Raw genomic sequence first — 17,546 nt, 5'->3', positions numbered from 1 at the left:
CGATTTCCGTGCGTGCTTAATACCGCTAGTCCCTAGAGCTCTATCTATCTTTTAAATTAATGCAGTGAATTGTCCTCCACTGCCTTCTGTGGCAGAGAATTCCACAAATTCACAACTCTGGGTGAAAAGGTTTTTTCTCATCTCAGTTTTAAATGGCCTTCTCTCTATTCTTAGACTGTGGCCCCTAGTTCTGGACTCCCCCAATATTGGGAATTTTTTTCCTGCATCTAGCTTGTCCAGTCCTTTTATTTTTTTGTTTCTATAAGATTCTCTCTCATTCTAAATTCCAGTGAATACAAGCCCAGTCTTTCCAATCTTTCCTCATATGACAGTCCCGCCAACCCGGGGATTAACCTCGTGAACTTGCGCTGCACTACCTCAATAGCAAGGATGTCCTTCCTCAAATTAAGAGACCAAAACTGCACACATTACTCCAGATGTGGTCTCACCAGAGCCATGTAGAAGGATCTCTTTACAACTATACTCAACTCCTCTCGCTATGAAGGCCAACATGCCATTAACTTTCTTCACTGCCTGCTGTACCTGCATGCTTACTTTCAGTGACTGATGTACAAGGACACCCAGTCTTGTTGCACTTCCCTTTTTCCTAATCTGACACCATTGAGATAATAATCTGCCTCCTTGCTCTTGCCACCAAAGTGGATAACCTCACATTTATCCACATTATACTGCATCTGCCATGCATCTGCCCGCTCACCCAACCTGTCCAAGTCACCCTGCAACCTCCTCGCATCCTCTTCGCAGTTCACACTGCCACCCAGCTTTGTGGCAACTGCAAATTTGCCAGTGTTACTTTTAATCCCATCATCTAAATCATTAATATATATTGTAAATAGTCGCGGCCCCAGCACTGAGCCTTGCGGCACTCCACTCGCCACTGCCTGCCTTTCTGACAGGGACCCGATTATTCCTACTAATTGTTTCCTGTCTACCAACCATTTCTCTATCCATGTCAATACCTTACCCCCAATACCATGTGCTCTAATGTTCCCCACTAATCTCTTGTGGGACCTTATCAAAGGCTTTCTGAAAGTCCAGATATACTACATCCACTGGCTCTCCTTCATCCATGTTACTTGTCACATCCTCAAAAAGTTCCAGAAGATCTCAAGCAGGTTTTCCCCTTCATAAATCCATACTGACTTGGACCAATCATTTTACTGCTATCCAAATGCGCTGTTACTACTTATCTAATAATTAACTCCAGCATGTTGCCAGGAATGGTGGAAGCTGATATGATAGTGGTGTATGAGGCTTTTAGATAGGCACATGAGAGTGTAGGGAATGGAGAGATATGGATCAAATGAGGCAAATGAGATCAGTTGAACTTGGCATCATGTTCAACACATGTTCGTCTGGATGCTGCCTGTCCCTGTCCTGTCCTGTCCTGTCCTGTGTTCTATTAAGAAAGAACACTTTGACCAGAAAATATATATTCTTTAAATGAAACATTGAGTTTGTGAGTACTGGCATTGTTCCTCATCTCAGTTTGAGGGGAGTTCACTCTGCTCACACCTCGGCGCAGTTATAGACAGGTGATAATGCAGGTGAGGGACTGGGTAGAGATGGAGGCGGTGGGGAAAAAAGGTGGGGTGTTGTTTCCGTTCAGTTTCAATTCCAGTTTTAGTTTGAGCTTTAGCTTATTGTCAAATGCATCGAGGTACACATGACAATAAACTAAAAGCTTTTGTTTAAGACGAAGAGCTTTGTCTGAAGAAGTCTTTTGTTGCTTGCTAACTAGTCTCGTTTAGTTTAGTAAAGTTTAGTTCAGTTTGGTTTAGTTAGTTTAGTTTATTCTCACGCGTAACGAAGTACAGTGAAAAGCTTTTGTTGTGTGTGGTCCAGTCAGTGGAAAGACAATACAAGATTACAATCAATGTGTGGGAAGGAACTGCAGATGCTGGTTTAAGATAGACACAAAATGCTGGAGTAACTCAGCGGGACAGGCAGCATCTCTGGAGAGAGGGAATGGGTGATGTTTCAGGTCGAGACCCTCCTTCAGAAGGGTCGTGGATGATTATAATCAAGTTGTCCACAGTGTACAGATACAGGATAAGGGGATAACATTTAGTGCAAGATAAAGCCAGTAAAGTCCGATCAAAGATAGTCCGAGGGTCTCCAATGAGGTAGATAACAGTTCAGGACTGCTCTCAGCCTGAAATTGGAGAATTCAATGTTCATACCGCTGGGTTGTAAGCCACCTGTGGAATCCGAGATGCTCTTTCTCCAGTGTGCGTGTGGCCTCACTCTGGCAATGGAGAAGGCCAGGACTGGAAGGACAATGTGGGAATGGGAAGTGGGGTTAAAGTGATTAGCAACGGGGAGATCCAGCGGGCCTTGGCGGACAGAGCGCAAGTGCTCGGCCAACTCATTCAATCCCTGACCAAAATCTCTGTTACGTAGAAGTGTGTTCAGGAAATGGAAGAGGCAATTCCAAGAAGGAATCGGTAACCTAATACAAGTCAGTGGATATTATTAAGGCAGAGACAGATAGATTCTTGATTAGTACGGGTGTCAGGGGTTATGGGGAGAAGGCAGGAGGATGGGGTTAAAAGGGGAAAATATATCAGCCGCGATTGCATGACGGAGTAGACTTGATGGGCCGAATGGCTCCTATCACTTCTGAAATACTTGTGGAATTATGAAACGGTGAGCCAAATGCAAAATTAATGTGAGTGGATTTGACTGCATTTGCATTTCCTGAAGATAACGCACACCAAGATTTCCACCTCCATATTGTGTTTCGTTGTCCCATTGTGAGCAATGTTTTATTTGACAGGGTTAACTATTCTTTTCTCCGTCTTTAAACCAGCTTTCCACACCTGTGCAGCCACCGCCTTCACCTGCAACAATGGCAAGTGTACGGAGTACAGGTATCGCTGCGACCATTACAACGACTGTGGGGACAACAGTGATGAGGCGGGATGCTTGTTCCCCACCTGCGACCCCACCTCCGACTTCTCCTGTGACAACGGACGCTGCATTAAATTGAGCGCTGTCTGCAACGGAGTCAACGACTGCCACGATAATAGCACCTCGGACGAGAGGGACTGCCGTGAGTCCATCAAATTCTCCAATCTTAGACATATACAAACCCGCTTCCCCTCCCCCTTCCCCCCCCCACCCCATCTCTCTCTCCCTTGTACTCTATCCGAAATGTCACCTATTCCTTTTCTCCAGAGATGCTGTCTGACCCGCTGAGTTACTCCAGCTTTTTGTGACTATCTTCGGTTTAAACCCGCATCTGCAGTTTCTTCCTACACAGGGACATGGACCTTGTGCAAGCAGAAGGGGTTATTTAAAATCGGCATTTGGGCCCCCTATCTGGGGAAGGATGTACTGGCGCTGGAGAGGGTCCAAATGAAGTTTATGAAAATGACCCCAGGAACGATTGGGTTAACATATGATGAGTGTTTAAAGGCACTGGGGTTTGGAAGGATGAGGGGGCGATCCCATTGAAATTTACAGAATAGTGAACGGTCTGGATGGAGCGGATGTGGAGAGGATGTTTCCACTAGTGGGAGAGTCTAGGACCAGAGGCAATAGCCTCAGAATAAAGGGACGTACCTTTAGAAAGGAGATGAGAATGAATTTCTATAGTTAGAGGGTGGTGAATCTGTGGAATTGTTTGCCACAGACAACTGTGGAGGCCAAGACAATGGATATATATATATATTTAAAAAATATATATTTTTATTAGAAGCATATGTACAAATAATAGTAAGCAACAATTTAATTACAGATTTCTTACATAGCTTCAATTTTTTTTTTTTTAAAGAGTAAAGATAAAGGGAGAAAGAGATGAGAGAGAGTGATAGAGAGAGAAGAGAAAGAGAGAAAAAAAGGGAGACGCAAAGAGAAACTGCCAATAACAAGATTATGGAGATAGAACTGTTGAGTGTAACTATTCATCCAGTCCCAAACTCAGGTTTCAACCCTGATTATGTGTTAAACCAATTTACCTTTTCAAATATTCAATAAATGGAGACCATATTACCATATAACCATATAACCATATAACAATTACAGCACGGAAACAGGCCATCTCGACCCCTCTAGTCCGTGCCGAACAAAACCCACGCTTCTAACAAAAAGTTCTGGTTTGTCAATTAAGACAAATCTTATTTTTTCCTAATGCAAGGTCTCAGTCATTTCCGTAACCCACAATTTAATTGTGGGCTGCTGGTTTTTTCCAGAATTTTAGTATTAATTTTTTTGCAGTTATTAGATTGAGTCAAGAAATTGTCTCTGGCTTGTCGTAAAGTTTGTAGTATATTCTGATAATCCTAATATTATAAATTTTGGCTCTGGGTCCAATTGGATATTGATAACTTCAGAAATAATTTTAAAGATGTCCACCCAGAAATTTTGAATTTTTATACAAATTACAAAGGTATGCGTTAAGTTGGCTTCTTGAAATTGACATTATCACAGAGAGGGGAAATATTTGGAAAAATCCTATTTAATTTTACATTCGAGGAATAACAATGGATATTTTTAAAGTGGAAATTGACAGACTCTTGATTAGTAAGAGTATCAGGGGTTATAGGGAGAAGGCAGGAGAATGGGGCTGAGAGGGAAAGATAGATAATCCATCATTGGATGGTGGAGTAATTGTGATGGGCAGAATGGCTTAATTCTGCTCCTAGAACATGAAATGGCATCGTGGTCATAGGGCTTGTTCTTGTGCTGTAATTGGAAGCTGTAATTGTGCTGTGCTGTAAACACGGCCACATTAAATGCAACTTGATGCTCACAGACTGGTTAGGAAGGTCAGGGTTAGTTGCTTATCATTGTCTCGACATCTGTAAAGGGTACTTGTGCACAAGAGATACCACCCAGCCGCTTCACCTGCAAAAACAATTATTGTAGCGGGGAGAACTGGAAACGTCTTTTACATATAAACTTTGTTTTCAGTGATCATCAATTTTCTTCCAAATGTTATATTGTCAGACATAAATGTGAATGGTCGATGTTAAAATTATGATCAAATGGATAAGGAAATTGGAGATGCAAGGAACTGCAGATGCTGGAATCCCGAGCAAAACACAAAGTACAGGAGGAACTCTGGGTCAGGCAGCATCTGTGGAGGGAATGGATAGACGTGTTGAAAATCAACACACATCCTTTCAACTTAGCATAGGGTCGCGTTGAGTCAGACAGCATGGAAATGTCCCCTCCATTCTCTCTCCTCTGTGCCCCACTTGGACTCAAACCTATTTATCCCACCCTCCCCCTCCCCTTCCATCAACCTTCCTTCCTCTAGCTTCATAATTTGCAACTTGTCCTCTCATCTCTGGGTTTTGTCCAACCATCTGCCCCTTAACCCCCCCCCCCCCACCTGTATCAACCTATTGTTACAGGTGAGGAGGGTATAATGGGCAGACCATGATGGCGGTCACGGTGGCGCAGCGGTAGAGTTGCTGCCTTACAGCGAATGCAGAGTCGAAGACCCGGGTTCGATCCTGACTACGGGCGCTGTCTGTACGGAGTTTGTACGTTCTCCCCGTGACCTGCGTGGGTTTTCTCCGAGACCTTTGGTTTCCTCCCACACTCCAAAGACGTACATGTTTGGAAGTTAATTGGCTTGGTAAATGTAAAAATTGTCCCTAGTGGGTGTCGGATGGTGTGAATGTGCGGGGATCACTGGTTGGCGCGGATCCGGTGGGCCGAAGGGCCTGTTTCCGCGCTGTATCTCTAAACTAAACTACTACTTGCCAGATGTTAGAAAGGAGGTGAGGAGGAATTATTTTGGTCAGAAGGTGGGGAATCTGTGGAATTCATTGCCACAAAGGCTGTGGAGGGCAAGTCAATAAATATTTCATATTCGAGATAGATAGATTCTTGATTAGTACGGGTGTCAAGGTTTATGGGGAGAAGGCAGGGGAGCGGAGTTGGGAGAAAGAGATAGATCAGCCATGATTGAATGGCGGAATATTGATGGACCGAATAGCCTAATTCCTCTCCTATCACTTCTGAACCTTGTCCTGCCCCCTCCTCTGTTCTAGTTTTCTTTCTCTCCTCACCCCCCCCCCCCCCCCACGCCTCCAACCTGGCCACATTCAGTCTGCAGAAGGGCCTCGAACCGAAATGTCACCCATCCATGTTGCCCAGAGATGCTGCCTGTCCCGCTGAGTTACTCCTGCACTTTGTGCCATTTGCTGTGAGTATAACGAAGCCCACAGCTTCACTGGGATAAAAACATGTACTTAAATGCCCCCAACTCTCCCCACCCTTCCTCCGCCCTGGTGCACATGCATTTCACCCGACCCGAAACGTTGTCTGTCCATTCTCTCCACAGATGCCGCGTGCCCCACTTAGTTCCTCCAGGGTTTTGTGTCGTGCTCATGATTCCAGCATGTGCAGTTCCTTGCACCTTCACTATTCCTTACCCATTTGATCATAATTTTAACATCAACCATTCATGTTTATGTCTGGCAACATAACAAGATCTTTGGAGACTTGTCGGGTAATCAATGATCACTGAAAGCAAAGTTTCAGAGTCAAGAGTGTTTTATTGACACATGTCCCAAAGGGAACAATGCAATTCTGAGTTTTTATTTTTAATTTAATGTAGTTTAGTAATACAGCATTGAAACGGGCCGACCGAGTCCGCAAGGACCAGCGATCCCCACACATTAGCACTATCCTATGCACACAAGGGACAATTTACATTTATACCAAGGCAATTAACCTACAGACCTGTGGGACTTTGGAATGTGGGAGGAAACCGAAGATCTCGGAGAAAACCCATGCGGTCACAGGGAGAATGTACAAACTCTGTACAGATAGCACCCGTAGTCAGGATCGAACCCGGGTCTCAAGCGCTGTAAGGCAGTAGCTCTAACGCTGCTCCACCATGCCTCTATATCGCATTTTATATGTAAAATGAGCTTCCAATTCCCAATCCACAGTCAGGATAGATGATCACAAAAGTTACCTTCATCTCCTATTTGGTATTTCCCATTGAATCTGTCGAATTAAACCAAACACAGTTTTCAACTCCATTCAAGGACCCAAGCAGTCGTTCCAGGTGCGACAAAGGTTCACCTGTATCTCCTCCAACCTCATCTACTGCATCCACTGCTCTAGATGTCAGCTGATCTACATCGGTCAGACTAAGCGGAGGTTGGGCGATCGTTTCGCCGAACACTTCCGCTCAGTCCGCAATAACCTACCTGAACTCCCGGTGGCTCAGCACTTCAACTCCCCCTCCCATTCCCAATCCGACCTCTCTGTCCTGGGTCTCCTCCATTGCCAGAGTGAGCAACAGCGGAAATTGGAGGAACAGCACCTCATATTCCGTCTGGGGACCTTGCGTCCGGATGGCATTAACATTGAATTCTCCCAATTTTGCTAGCCCTTGCTGTCTCCTCCCCTTCCTTAACCCTCTAGCTGTCTCCTCCCACCCTCCCATCCGCCCGCCCTCGGGCTCCTCCTCCTCCTCCCCTTTTCCTTCCTTCTCCCCCCACCACCCCCCATCAGTCTGAAGAAGGGTTTCGGCCCGAAACGTCGCCTATTTCCTTCGCTCCATAGATGCTGCTGCACCCGCTGAGTTTCTCCAGCAATTTTGTGTACCTTCGATATTCCAGCATCTGCAGTTCCTTTTTGAACACAGGACTGATTGGTTTGGCACAGATTCCTCTGGTGAAATTAACATTACTCAGGGTTTTGAAATATCCTGTGGATCAATTTGTCTCCTACTCTACTGTTTGATATGATATTTCTAAGCATGTCTTTCTCACCGCTGTACCCCTGTAGCTCCACGGACCTGTCAGCCCGGGCATGCCAAATGTGAAACGACAAACATCTGTATCCCGCGCACCTACCTCTGTGACGGAGATAACGACTGTGGTGATCTCAGCGATGAGAGTCCCACACACTGTGGTAAGTGGTATGGTGCCTGCGCGTGTGTGTGTGTGTGTGTGTGTGTCTGTGTGTGTGTGTGTGTGTCTGTGTGTGCGTGTCTGTGCCTGTCTGTGTGTCTGTCTGTGTGTGTCTGTCTGTGTCTGTCTGTCTATCTCTGTCTGTCTGTCTGTCTGTCTGTCACTGGAAGTGGGTGGCACAGCTTATGGTGGCCTGGACATGAACTCGCTCCATGATGACTTGGACAAGGAAACCTCGTGAAATCACAAGCTGCATAAACGTCATGGAGTCATAAGCTTCATAAACTTCATGCAATCATAAAATTAATTACGGGGTGCACGGGAGGCCCCGACCACGGGTGAACATTGGGGAACATCGGCGAGGAGGTTGACTGGACTTTGCTTCCTTCCCTCACAGTGGGGAACTTTGGTGCCGCTGTGGGGATGTTGTGTGGTGGACTATTGTGTTTTGTGTTTTTTTTAAATTTTATCTTTTGTATGACTGTAAGGGAAAGAGGGACTAAAGATGGAAATTAGCTGCTATGCTATAATCTTGCATATTTACATGCAAATGTTTATTGATATGCACAGTCCCTGTTTAAAAATAAACAAATTATAAATTACAATGAAATCATTAACCTCATGAAATTATATACTGCATAAACTTCATGAAATCTGTAAACATATTACATCCAATTAGTACCAACAAACTAGCAAGTGTTTAATTACTCATGATTTTATGAAATGCATTTTTTTAAATAATAATTTTAGCACAAAAATCTGCTGCTTTTCTTATGCTGATGAGGCTAAGTTTGGTTGGGTTGGTCTTGTATGGAGCTGTTCCCAAACCATGCTTTGATGCATCCTCATAAAATACTTTCTACGGGCGCATCTGTTAGATGTTGGTGAGAGTTGTTGGGGACATGGCAAATGTCCTCAGCCTTGCGAGGAAGCGGAGGGATTGGTGTGTTTTCTTGGCCGTTGCTTGGATGAGGAGTGGTCCGGGACGAGTTGCTGGTAATGCTTAAGATGGAAGAGTCTGTGCTTCATTGATGTGACTGGGGGTTTTGTTGCAGTGGGTGGAACGTGTGCTGTGAGCGAGTTCCGGTGTACGTCTGGCCGCTGTATTCCGAGCCACTGGTACTGTGACAGCGGCTTGGACTGTGCAGATGGATCTGATGAGCCGCCTACCTGCAGTGAGTACACTCTTTCACCCGTATCATTCAACCGTTATAGACACAAAAAGCTGGACTCACTCAGCAGGACTGGCAGCTGCATTTTAGTTTAGTTTAGAGATGCAGTGCAGAAACAGGCCCTTCGGCCCACCGGGTCCGCGCCGACCAGCGAGCCCCGCACATTCACACTATCCGACATCTACTCTGGACAATTTTTACATTTACCAAGCCAATTAACCTACAAACCTGTACGTCTTTGGAGTGTGGGAGGAAACCGAAGATCTCGGAGAAAACCCACGCAGGTCACGGGTAGAACGTACAAACTCCTCACAAACAGCACCCGAAGTCGGGATCGAACCCGGGTCTCCGGCGCTGCATTCGCTGTAAAGCAGCGACTCTACCGCTGGGCCACCGTGACTGCTCTGGAGAGAAGGAATGGGTGACGTTTCAGGTCTATCTTTGGTTTTAAGCAGCATCTGCAGTTCCTTCCTACACAACTGTTTGCCATTACATGGTCTTGTAATCTACATGTTCTCCTTAACATTTGTAACGAACACCCTATTGGCAGGCGGTTCCCTATCACCCTATCCCCACTGCAATCAGTCTGGTCCCGCCCTGAAACATCACATATCCATGTTCTCCAGAGATGCTGCCTGACTTGCTGAGTTACTCCAGCACTTTGTATCTTTTCTTAGTAAACCAGCATCTGCAGTTTCTTGTTTCTATCCTATAAAGATATGCTAGTGTGTCTTTTGAAATTGTACAAATGGAAGCTCTCTCGAAACCCCCTCCCCCCCTTCTTGTAAAGAGGCAATGAATGTCCTTTTCATAAGGAATGTGTTAAATTATATCGTCCACACTCATTTTTAAAAATGTTTTAAAGAAACAGGCCCTTCGGCCCACCGAGTCTGCACCAACCAGCGATCCTCACACATTAATACTATCCTACACACACTAGGGACAATTTGCACTTATACCAAGCCAATTAACCTACTAACCTATTCGTCTTTGGAGTGTGGGGGGACCCGAATAGCTCGGAGAAAACCCACGCGGTCACATACAAACTCCCATACGGACAGCACCCGTAGTCGGGATCAAACCTGGGTTTCTGGCGCGGTAACCACTGTAAGTCAGCAACTCTACCGCTGCGCCACCATGCCGACAACGTTCATTTCCATTATCTTCAACGGTACGAGAGCGTGTTCCAATAAATGTTAATGTCTGATTTATTTTCATTTCAAAGACAATGCCTGATAGAAATATGTAACATTATGAGAAGCATAGACAGAGGAGGCAGTCAGAAGCATGTTCAAACACTAGAGGGCAAAGCTTCAAGGCAAGAGAGGGAAAATATAATGAAGGCATGCAGAGATAGTCTTTAGCCAAGATCCATGGTGGGGACCTGGAACCCACTGCCAGGGGCGGTGGTGGAGGCAGATATGGTCGTGGCATTGAAGAGGCTTTTGGATTAGCATATGGGTATGCAGGGAATGTTGGGATATGGAACACGTGCAGGCAGAGGAGATTAGTTTAACTTGGCATCATGTTTGGCACAGACATTGTGGGCCGAAGGGCCTGTTCCTGTGCTGACCTGTTCTATGTTCAATAACTGAATGAAACTATGAAAATATATTCGGCACAGGTATTGTGGTCTGAAGGGCCTGTTCCTATGTTTTAATGTACATTTTCTTTATCGTGTCATTTTTGCACTGTTGTCTTCATAGTTCCTGCGCAGATGGTGTGTTCAGACCAACAGTTTAAGTGTGAAGATGGCAGATGCATCCCTTCCATGTGGGTCTGTGACGGTGATAATGACTGTGGGGACATGAGTGATGAGGATCAGAGACATAACTGTGGTAGGTGTTGCCCACCCACACTGTCAACTCCCTCTGCTCTCTCCATCGCCCATACACCACGTCCCCTCTGATTAACTAATAAACCCCTCGTTCGCACAAAACCAACCAACCAAATGACAGTTGTCCTGCTCAATATTCCCCGCAACCGTCAGATTTTATTCCAGCACCCGCGGCTTTTTGATTTGCAATTTTCCGAACTTCAACTTCAACTGGAGCGGCACGGTGGCGCAGCGGTAGAGTTGCTGCCTTACAGCGCCAGAGACCCGGGTCAATTCTGACCACAGGTGCTGCCTGTATGGAGTTTTACGTTCTCCCTGTGACCACGTGGGTTTCCTCTGGGTTCTCCGGTTTCCTCCCACACTCCAACAACATCCAGGGTTGCAGGCTAATTGGCTTTGGTAAAATTGGAAATGATCCCTAGTGTGCGTAGGATAATGTTAATGTGCGTGGATCGCTGGTCGCCCGCAACCTATAACGCAACCAGATTCCTGATTCAGAGACAATTTCTTCCCAGCTGTTATCAGGCAACTGAATCATCCTACCACAACCAGAGAGCGGTCCTGAACTACTATTGACCTCATTGGTGACCCTCGGACTATCGTTGATCGGATTTTGCTGGCTTTACCTTGCACTAATGTTATTTCCTTATCATGTATCTATGATACGCACTGTAAATGGCTTGATTGTAATCATGTACTGTCTTTCCGCAGATTGGTTAGCACGCAACATCTTTTCACTGTACCTCGGTTCACGTGACAATAAACTCAACTGAACAAGCAAGACATTTCATAGTTCCTGGCCTAGTCAGTGTTGTGTAGTGTCCAGGGCTGGGACGGTAGCTGGGACAAGCAATGTTTGACCCAATCTGCCCACGCCAACCAAGATGCCCCATCTACACTAGTCCCACCTGCCTGCGCTAGGCCCATATCCCTCTAAACCTAACTTGTTCATGTACCTGTAAATATTGTCTATAACATTACTCCTCATCCTCCTGCACTCCAAGGAATAAAGTCCTAACCTGCACAACCTCATCCCAATAGCTCAGGCCCTCGAGCGCTGGCAACATCCTTGTAGATCTTGGCTGCACGCTTTCCAGCTTGACAACATCTGGAGTGCGTTCCAATGTTCTGCGCAGTTTCATTACATTGATTGAAAGAAACAGCATGGAAACAGGCCCTTCGGCCCACCAAGTCCATGCCGACCATCAATCACCCATTTACACTAGTCCCATGTTATCCCACTGTCATCCATTCCCTACACACTAGGGGCAATTTACACACACAGACACACACTGACACTGTCGCACGCACATACACGCCCACACACACACACACACACACACACACACACACACTCACACAGACATACATACACTCACACAGACATACATACACTCACACACATACACTCACACACTCTCACATACATATGGACACACCATCCCATCACCAACTAGAGAGCGGTCCTGACCTACTATCTACCTCATTGGAGACCCTCATACTATCTTTACTCGGACTTTACTGGACTTTTTCTTGCACTAAATGTTATCCCTTCATCCTGTATCTGTACACTGTGGACGGCTTGATTGTAATTGTGTATAGTCTTTCCACTGACTGGATAGCACACAGTAAAAACACTTTTCACGGCACCTTGGTACACTTAACAATAATAAACTAAACTAAACTTGTAGCAACTAAGCCTCAAACTACTTAGTGTGATCCTACTAACTGCCTTGTCATTTACACGTATCATCATTACAAAGTCACTAACACCTTCCGAATCACACAACTGGTCTCTGAAACTCTTGCGCTGTAATCACAAGACCGATGATGGCGTAAAACTGCAGTTAGCCGATCATTAATTCCACTGTAGACAGACGCAAAATGCTTGAGTAACTCAGCAGGTCAAGCAGCATCCCTACAGGAAACATCTCTGAGTGGCACTGTGGCGCAGCGGTAGAGTTACTGCCTTACAGTGCCATAGTCCCAGGTTCGATACTGACCATGGTTGCTGTTTGTACGGAGTTTGCACATTGTCCCGGTGACCCGTGTGGGTTTTTCCCGGGAACCTCAGGTTTCCTCCCACACTCTAAAGACATACATGTTTGTAGGTTAATTGGCTAGGTACAGTGCCCTCCATAATGTTTGGGACAAAGGCCCATCATTTATTTATATATAATATAAATTGTCCCTAGTGTGGGTGTAGGATAGTGTTAGAGTGCAAGGATCACTGGTTGGTGCGGACTTAGCTGTTTCCACGCTGTATCTCTAAACTAAACTAAACTAAAAGAATAGGTGACGTTTCACTTCTCCCTGACTTTCAGTCTGAAGAAAAGTCTCGAGCTGAAACGCCATCTATTCCTTCTCTCCAGATTTGTTGCTGAGTTACTCTGGCATTTTTTGTCTATCTTCGATTTAAACCAGCATCTGTAGTTCTTTCCTACACATTGTGTCTTTCTTTGTTGTAAATCAGCATCTGCAGTTCCTTCCTACACAATTAATTACCTTGTGTTTTGTTTCAGCCAATCGTAACTGTTCGGACACAGACTTTACCTGTGTGAACAGTCAGCCTCCACAAAGAAGGTGCATTCCTTCGGCATGGGTCTGTGATGGGGATTCTGACTGTCCTGACGCTTTAGATGAGAGTCAGAACTGTACAGGGACATCGTGCCCTGGGGAGGAGTTTGCATGTGACAACGGCTTGTGTGTGAGGGGTTCATACAGGTGCGTACAGTCATCAGGGAAGCTTTGAATGCTGCAGATTGTCTGGTGTTTAACAACGTGGAAGGAAACTATCTAAATGGCGTCAAGTTGGGAAAAGGGGAAGTACAACGGGATCTGGGGGTCCTTGTACATCTGTCTATGAAAGTAAGCATGCAGGTACAGCAGGCAGTGAAGAAAGCGAATGGCATGTTGGCCTTTATAACAAGAGGAATCGAATATAGGAGCAAAGAGGTCCTTCTGCAGTTGTACAGAGCCCTAGTGAGACCACACCTATAGTATGTGTGCAGTTTTGGTCCCCTAATTTGAGGAAGGACATTCTTGCTATTGAGGGAGTGCGGCGTAGGTTTACAAGGTTAATTCCCGGGATGGCGGGACTGTCATATGCTGAGAGAATGGAGCAGCTGGGCTTGTACACTCTGGAGTTTAGAAGGATGAAAGGCGATCTCATTGAAACATGTAAGATTGTTAAGGCTTGGACACGCTAGAGGTAGGAAACATGATCCCGATGTTGGGGGAGTCCAGAACCAGGGGCCACAGTTTAAGAATAAGGAGTAAGCCATTTAGAACGGAGACGAGGAAACACTTTTTCTCACAGAGAGTGGTGAGTCTGTGGAATTCTCTGCCTCAGAGGGCGGTGGAGGCAGGTTCTCTGGATACTTTCAAGAGAGAGCTAGATAGGGCTCTTAAAATAGCGGAGTCAGGGGATATGGGGAGAAGGCAGGAATGGGGTACTGATTGGGGATGATCAGCCATGATCACATTGAATGGCCGAATGGCCTACTCCTGCACCTATTGTCTATTGTCTATTGAAACGGTTGTAATGTTGTGAAAACGTAGAGTTACATAAATTCATACAGCGGGGAAACGGGCCCTTCAGTCTAACACACTAGTCCCACCTGCTCACGTTTGGCCCATAGCTCTCCAAAGCTGTCCTATCCATGTACCTAAGTTAGACACAAAGAGCTGGACTGGCAGCATCTCTGGAGAGAAGGAATGGCTGACGCTTCAGGTCGAGATCCTTCGTCACACTGAGAGTCAGGGGAGAGGGAGACAAGATATGGTAGGGTAAGGTGTAAAAACGACTGATCAAGGCCGACAATGATAAAGACATGTAGGATGGTTCATTGTTGGCTATGTGGAAGGTGACAACGAGGTATACAAACACTAACATTAATCAGGACAATGAAATTGGATGGAGAACTAGGATGGGGGAGGGATGGAGAGAGAGGGAGAGCAAGGGCTACGTGAAGGTAGAGAAATCAATATTCATTCAAGTAATATTCATTCAATAAATCAATATTCAAGTCAAGTTGCTTAAACAAAATATGAGGTGCTGTTCCTCCAATTTGCGATGGGCATCATTCTGACAGTGGAGGAGGCCCAGGTCAGAAAAGTCAGATTGGGAATGGGATGGGGAGTTAAAGTGTATAGCAACCTGTAGATCATGTAGATCTAGGTGGACTGAACGGAGGTGTTCAGCGAAATGATCGCCGAGCCTGCGCTTGGTCTCGTGATATCTAGGAGTTCACACCTGGAACAGCGGATACAGTAGATGAGCTTGGAGGAGGTGCAAGTGAACCTCTGCCTCCCCTGGACGTAGTTGAGGGTCGAGGTACAGGGACGGCTGCCATCAGCCGTCGCATACAGCACATAATCCTCTGACATTTTCACCACCTCCAACGGGATCCCACCACTAGCCACATCTTCCCATCTCCTCCCCTTTCCGCAGACCATTCTTTCCGCAACTCCCTGGTTAACTCAACCCTTCCGACCCTTCCCACCCCCTCCCCAGGTACCTTCCCCTGCAACCGCAGGAGATGAAACAAGCCCTTCGGATCCAAGGACCCCGAAGGGCTTGTTTCCACACTATATCTCTAAAGTCTAAAGTAAGGCATGCCTTTGAAAGAAATGTTTTTGGTTGTGTTGGAGAGATTTATGGTAATACACACATTCACTAATCCTACTTCCTCTGAAGTTTTAATCTGATTAAAATAATTTCATGCTCCAACAGAAAGGATTAGTGCCTGGATTAGGAGGCTAACATTAAAGGGCCTGTCCCACTGTACGAGGTAATTCAAGAGTTCTCCCGAGTTTCCCCTGATTCGAACTCGGAGAATTACGGTCATAGCCGTTCGTAGGTACTCGGGGCTCTCGTGGACATTTTTCACAGTGCTGAAAAAACTTCACGAATTACCGCGTTTCCCGAGTACCTGCGTTACGAGCCGCTACGGGGCATCCACGAGCTCCGACGTAGCCGCTACGTACATTCTACGTACTTACCACGAGCTTGATTTTTTTTAAACTCGGGAGAGCTCTTGAATTACCTCGTACAGTGGGACAGGCCCTTGAGGTTCGTATCTGCTTTCTTTTTCCGGTCACTTTGGTTTTGCATTTGTAATAATTGCTTGGTTTTATTATATCAATGCCGCCTCTCAATACAGTGCGTAGAGATATACCGACACTATATACCGTGTGTGTGTGGAGTATACAAAGTGGGTAACAAGTTGTTTTACAGCACAGCTGTCAAAGTTTGAACTCTTAGAGGAAGACAAGTGAACTCAGGACTTTTGGTCCCTGTTTCCAAATCTGACGAAGGGTCTCGACCCGAAACGTCACCCATTCCTTCTCTCCAGAGATGCTGCCTGTCCCGCTGAGTTACTCCAGCTTTTTGTGTCTATCTTCAGTGTAAACCAGCATCTGCAGTTCCTCCCTATACCACTCTCCTGCCTTTTCAAACCCTTGAAACCCTTTTAAACACGAATCTGTTAACCCCACAGCCTTGAATATATTTTACTGATCAACTTCCAGATCTTCTGCCGTAGAAATCAAAAGCATCTTGACACACTGAGGGAACAAATGTTGTCAAGCTGGAAAGGGTGCAGAGAAGATTTACGAGGATGTTGCCTGGACTTGAGGGCCTGCGGTATGGGGAGAGGTTGGGCAAGCTCGGATTTTATTCCTTGATGCGCAGGAGGATGAAGTGTGATTGTATTGAGCTGTATAAGATCATGAGAGGATTAGATAGGGTCAATGATCAAACTCGGGGCTCTGGCTCTGTAAGGCAGCAACTCTACTGCTGCAACATTGTGCCCCCCTAATAGTTTGAGTGAAGAAGTTGCCCTTGAGGTCCCTCTTGAATCTCTCCCCTCACCTTAAACCTGTGCCCTCTAATTTCGGATCCTCTACGCAGGGAAAAAAGTGTTCACTTTATCCATAACCCTCATGATCTTAAACACCTTATTAAAGTCGGCCCTCAGCCTCCTTCACTTAAAAGAAAAACAGTCCCAGCCTATCCACCTCTCCCTACAACCCAAGCCCAGGTAGCATAGAAGAATAGTGCATGAATGCACACAACTGATGATGCAAGCTAGTTCTAACCAAACACAAGGAACTGCAGATCCTGGTGTACACACAAGGACACAAAGTGCTGGAGTAACTCAGCGGGTCAGGCAGCAACTCTGGAGAGCATGGATAGATGAGGTTTAAGATCAAGAATCTTCCTCAAACTGGTCTGAAGAAGGGTCCCGACCCGCTGACTTACTCCAGCACTTTGTGTCTTTGGTTCTAACCCAATATCATTAAGCACTGTCACTTTGGTAGCTGTCATGGGCTGCATGGTGGCGTAGTGGTTGAGCTACGGGTGCTTGTCTATACGGAGTTTGGACGTTCTTCCCGTGACCTGCGCGGGTTTTCTCCGTGATCTTCGGTTTCCTCCCACACGCCAAAGCAGCACAGGTTTGTAGGTTAACTCGCTTGGTATGAATGTATAAATGTAAAGAATTATCCCTAGTGTGTTAATGTGCAGGGATCGCTGGTCGGTGCAGATTCGGTGGGCCTGCTGGATGTCTAAACTAAACTAAGCTGAGGGATATGGACGATGTTTTCAACGTGCCGTGTTTTTGCCAT

At 45.8% G+C, this 17,546-nt stretch overlaps 1 protein-coding gene across 2 annotated transcripts in view; it reads left to right on the top strand.

Moving 5' to 3' along the window:
- Window positions 1-17,546, top strand: part of lrp2 (LDL receptor related protein 2) — a 266,845-nt gene that overhangs the window by 172,579 nt on the left and 76,720 nt on the right. For both annotated transcript variants that reach the window (XM_033023669.1, XM_033023668.1), the window contains 5 exons: window positions 2,834-3,076; window positions 7,783-7,908; window positions 8,963-9,082; window positions 10,786-10,917; window positions 13,439-13,640. In XM_033023669.1, the coding sequence (XP_032879560.1) occupies window positions 2,834-3,076; window positions 7,783-7,908; window positions 8,963-9,082; window positions 10,786-10,917; window positions 13,439-13,640 (823 nt within the window). The remainder of the gene's footprint in view (window positions 1-2,833; window positions 3,077-7,782; window positions 7,909-8,962; window positions 9,083-10,785; window positions 10,918-13,438; window positions 13,641-17,546) is intronic.

The sequence above is a fragment of the Amblyraja radiata genome, chromosome 7, assembly GCF_010909765.2.
Source record: "Amblyraja radiata isolate CabotCenter1 chromosome 7, sAmbRad1.1.pri, whole genome shotgun sequence".
In the NCBI taxonomy this organism is placed as follows: domain Eukaryota; kingdom Metazoa; phylum Chordata; class Chondrichthyes; order Rajiformes; family Rajidae; genus Amblyraja; species Amblyraja radiata.
The sequence above is the reverse complement of the archived record's forward strand: the minus strand, read 5'-3'. Positions and strand labels throughout refer to the sequence as shown.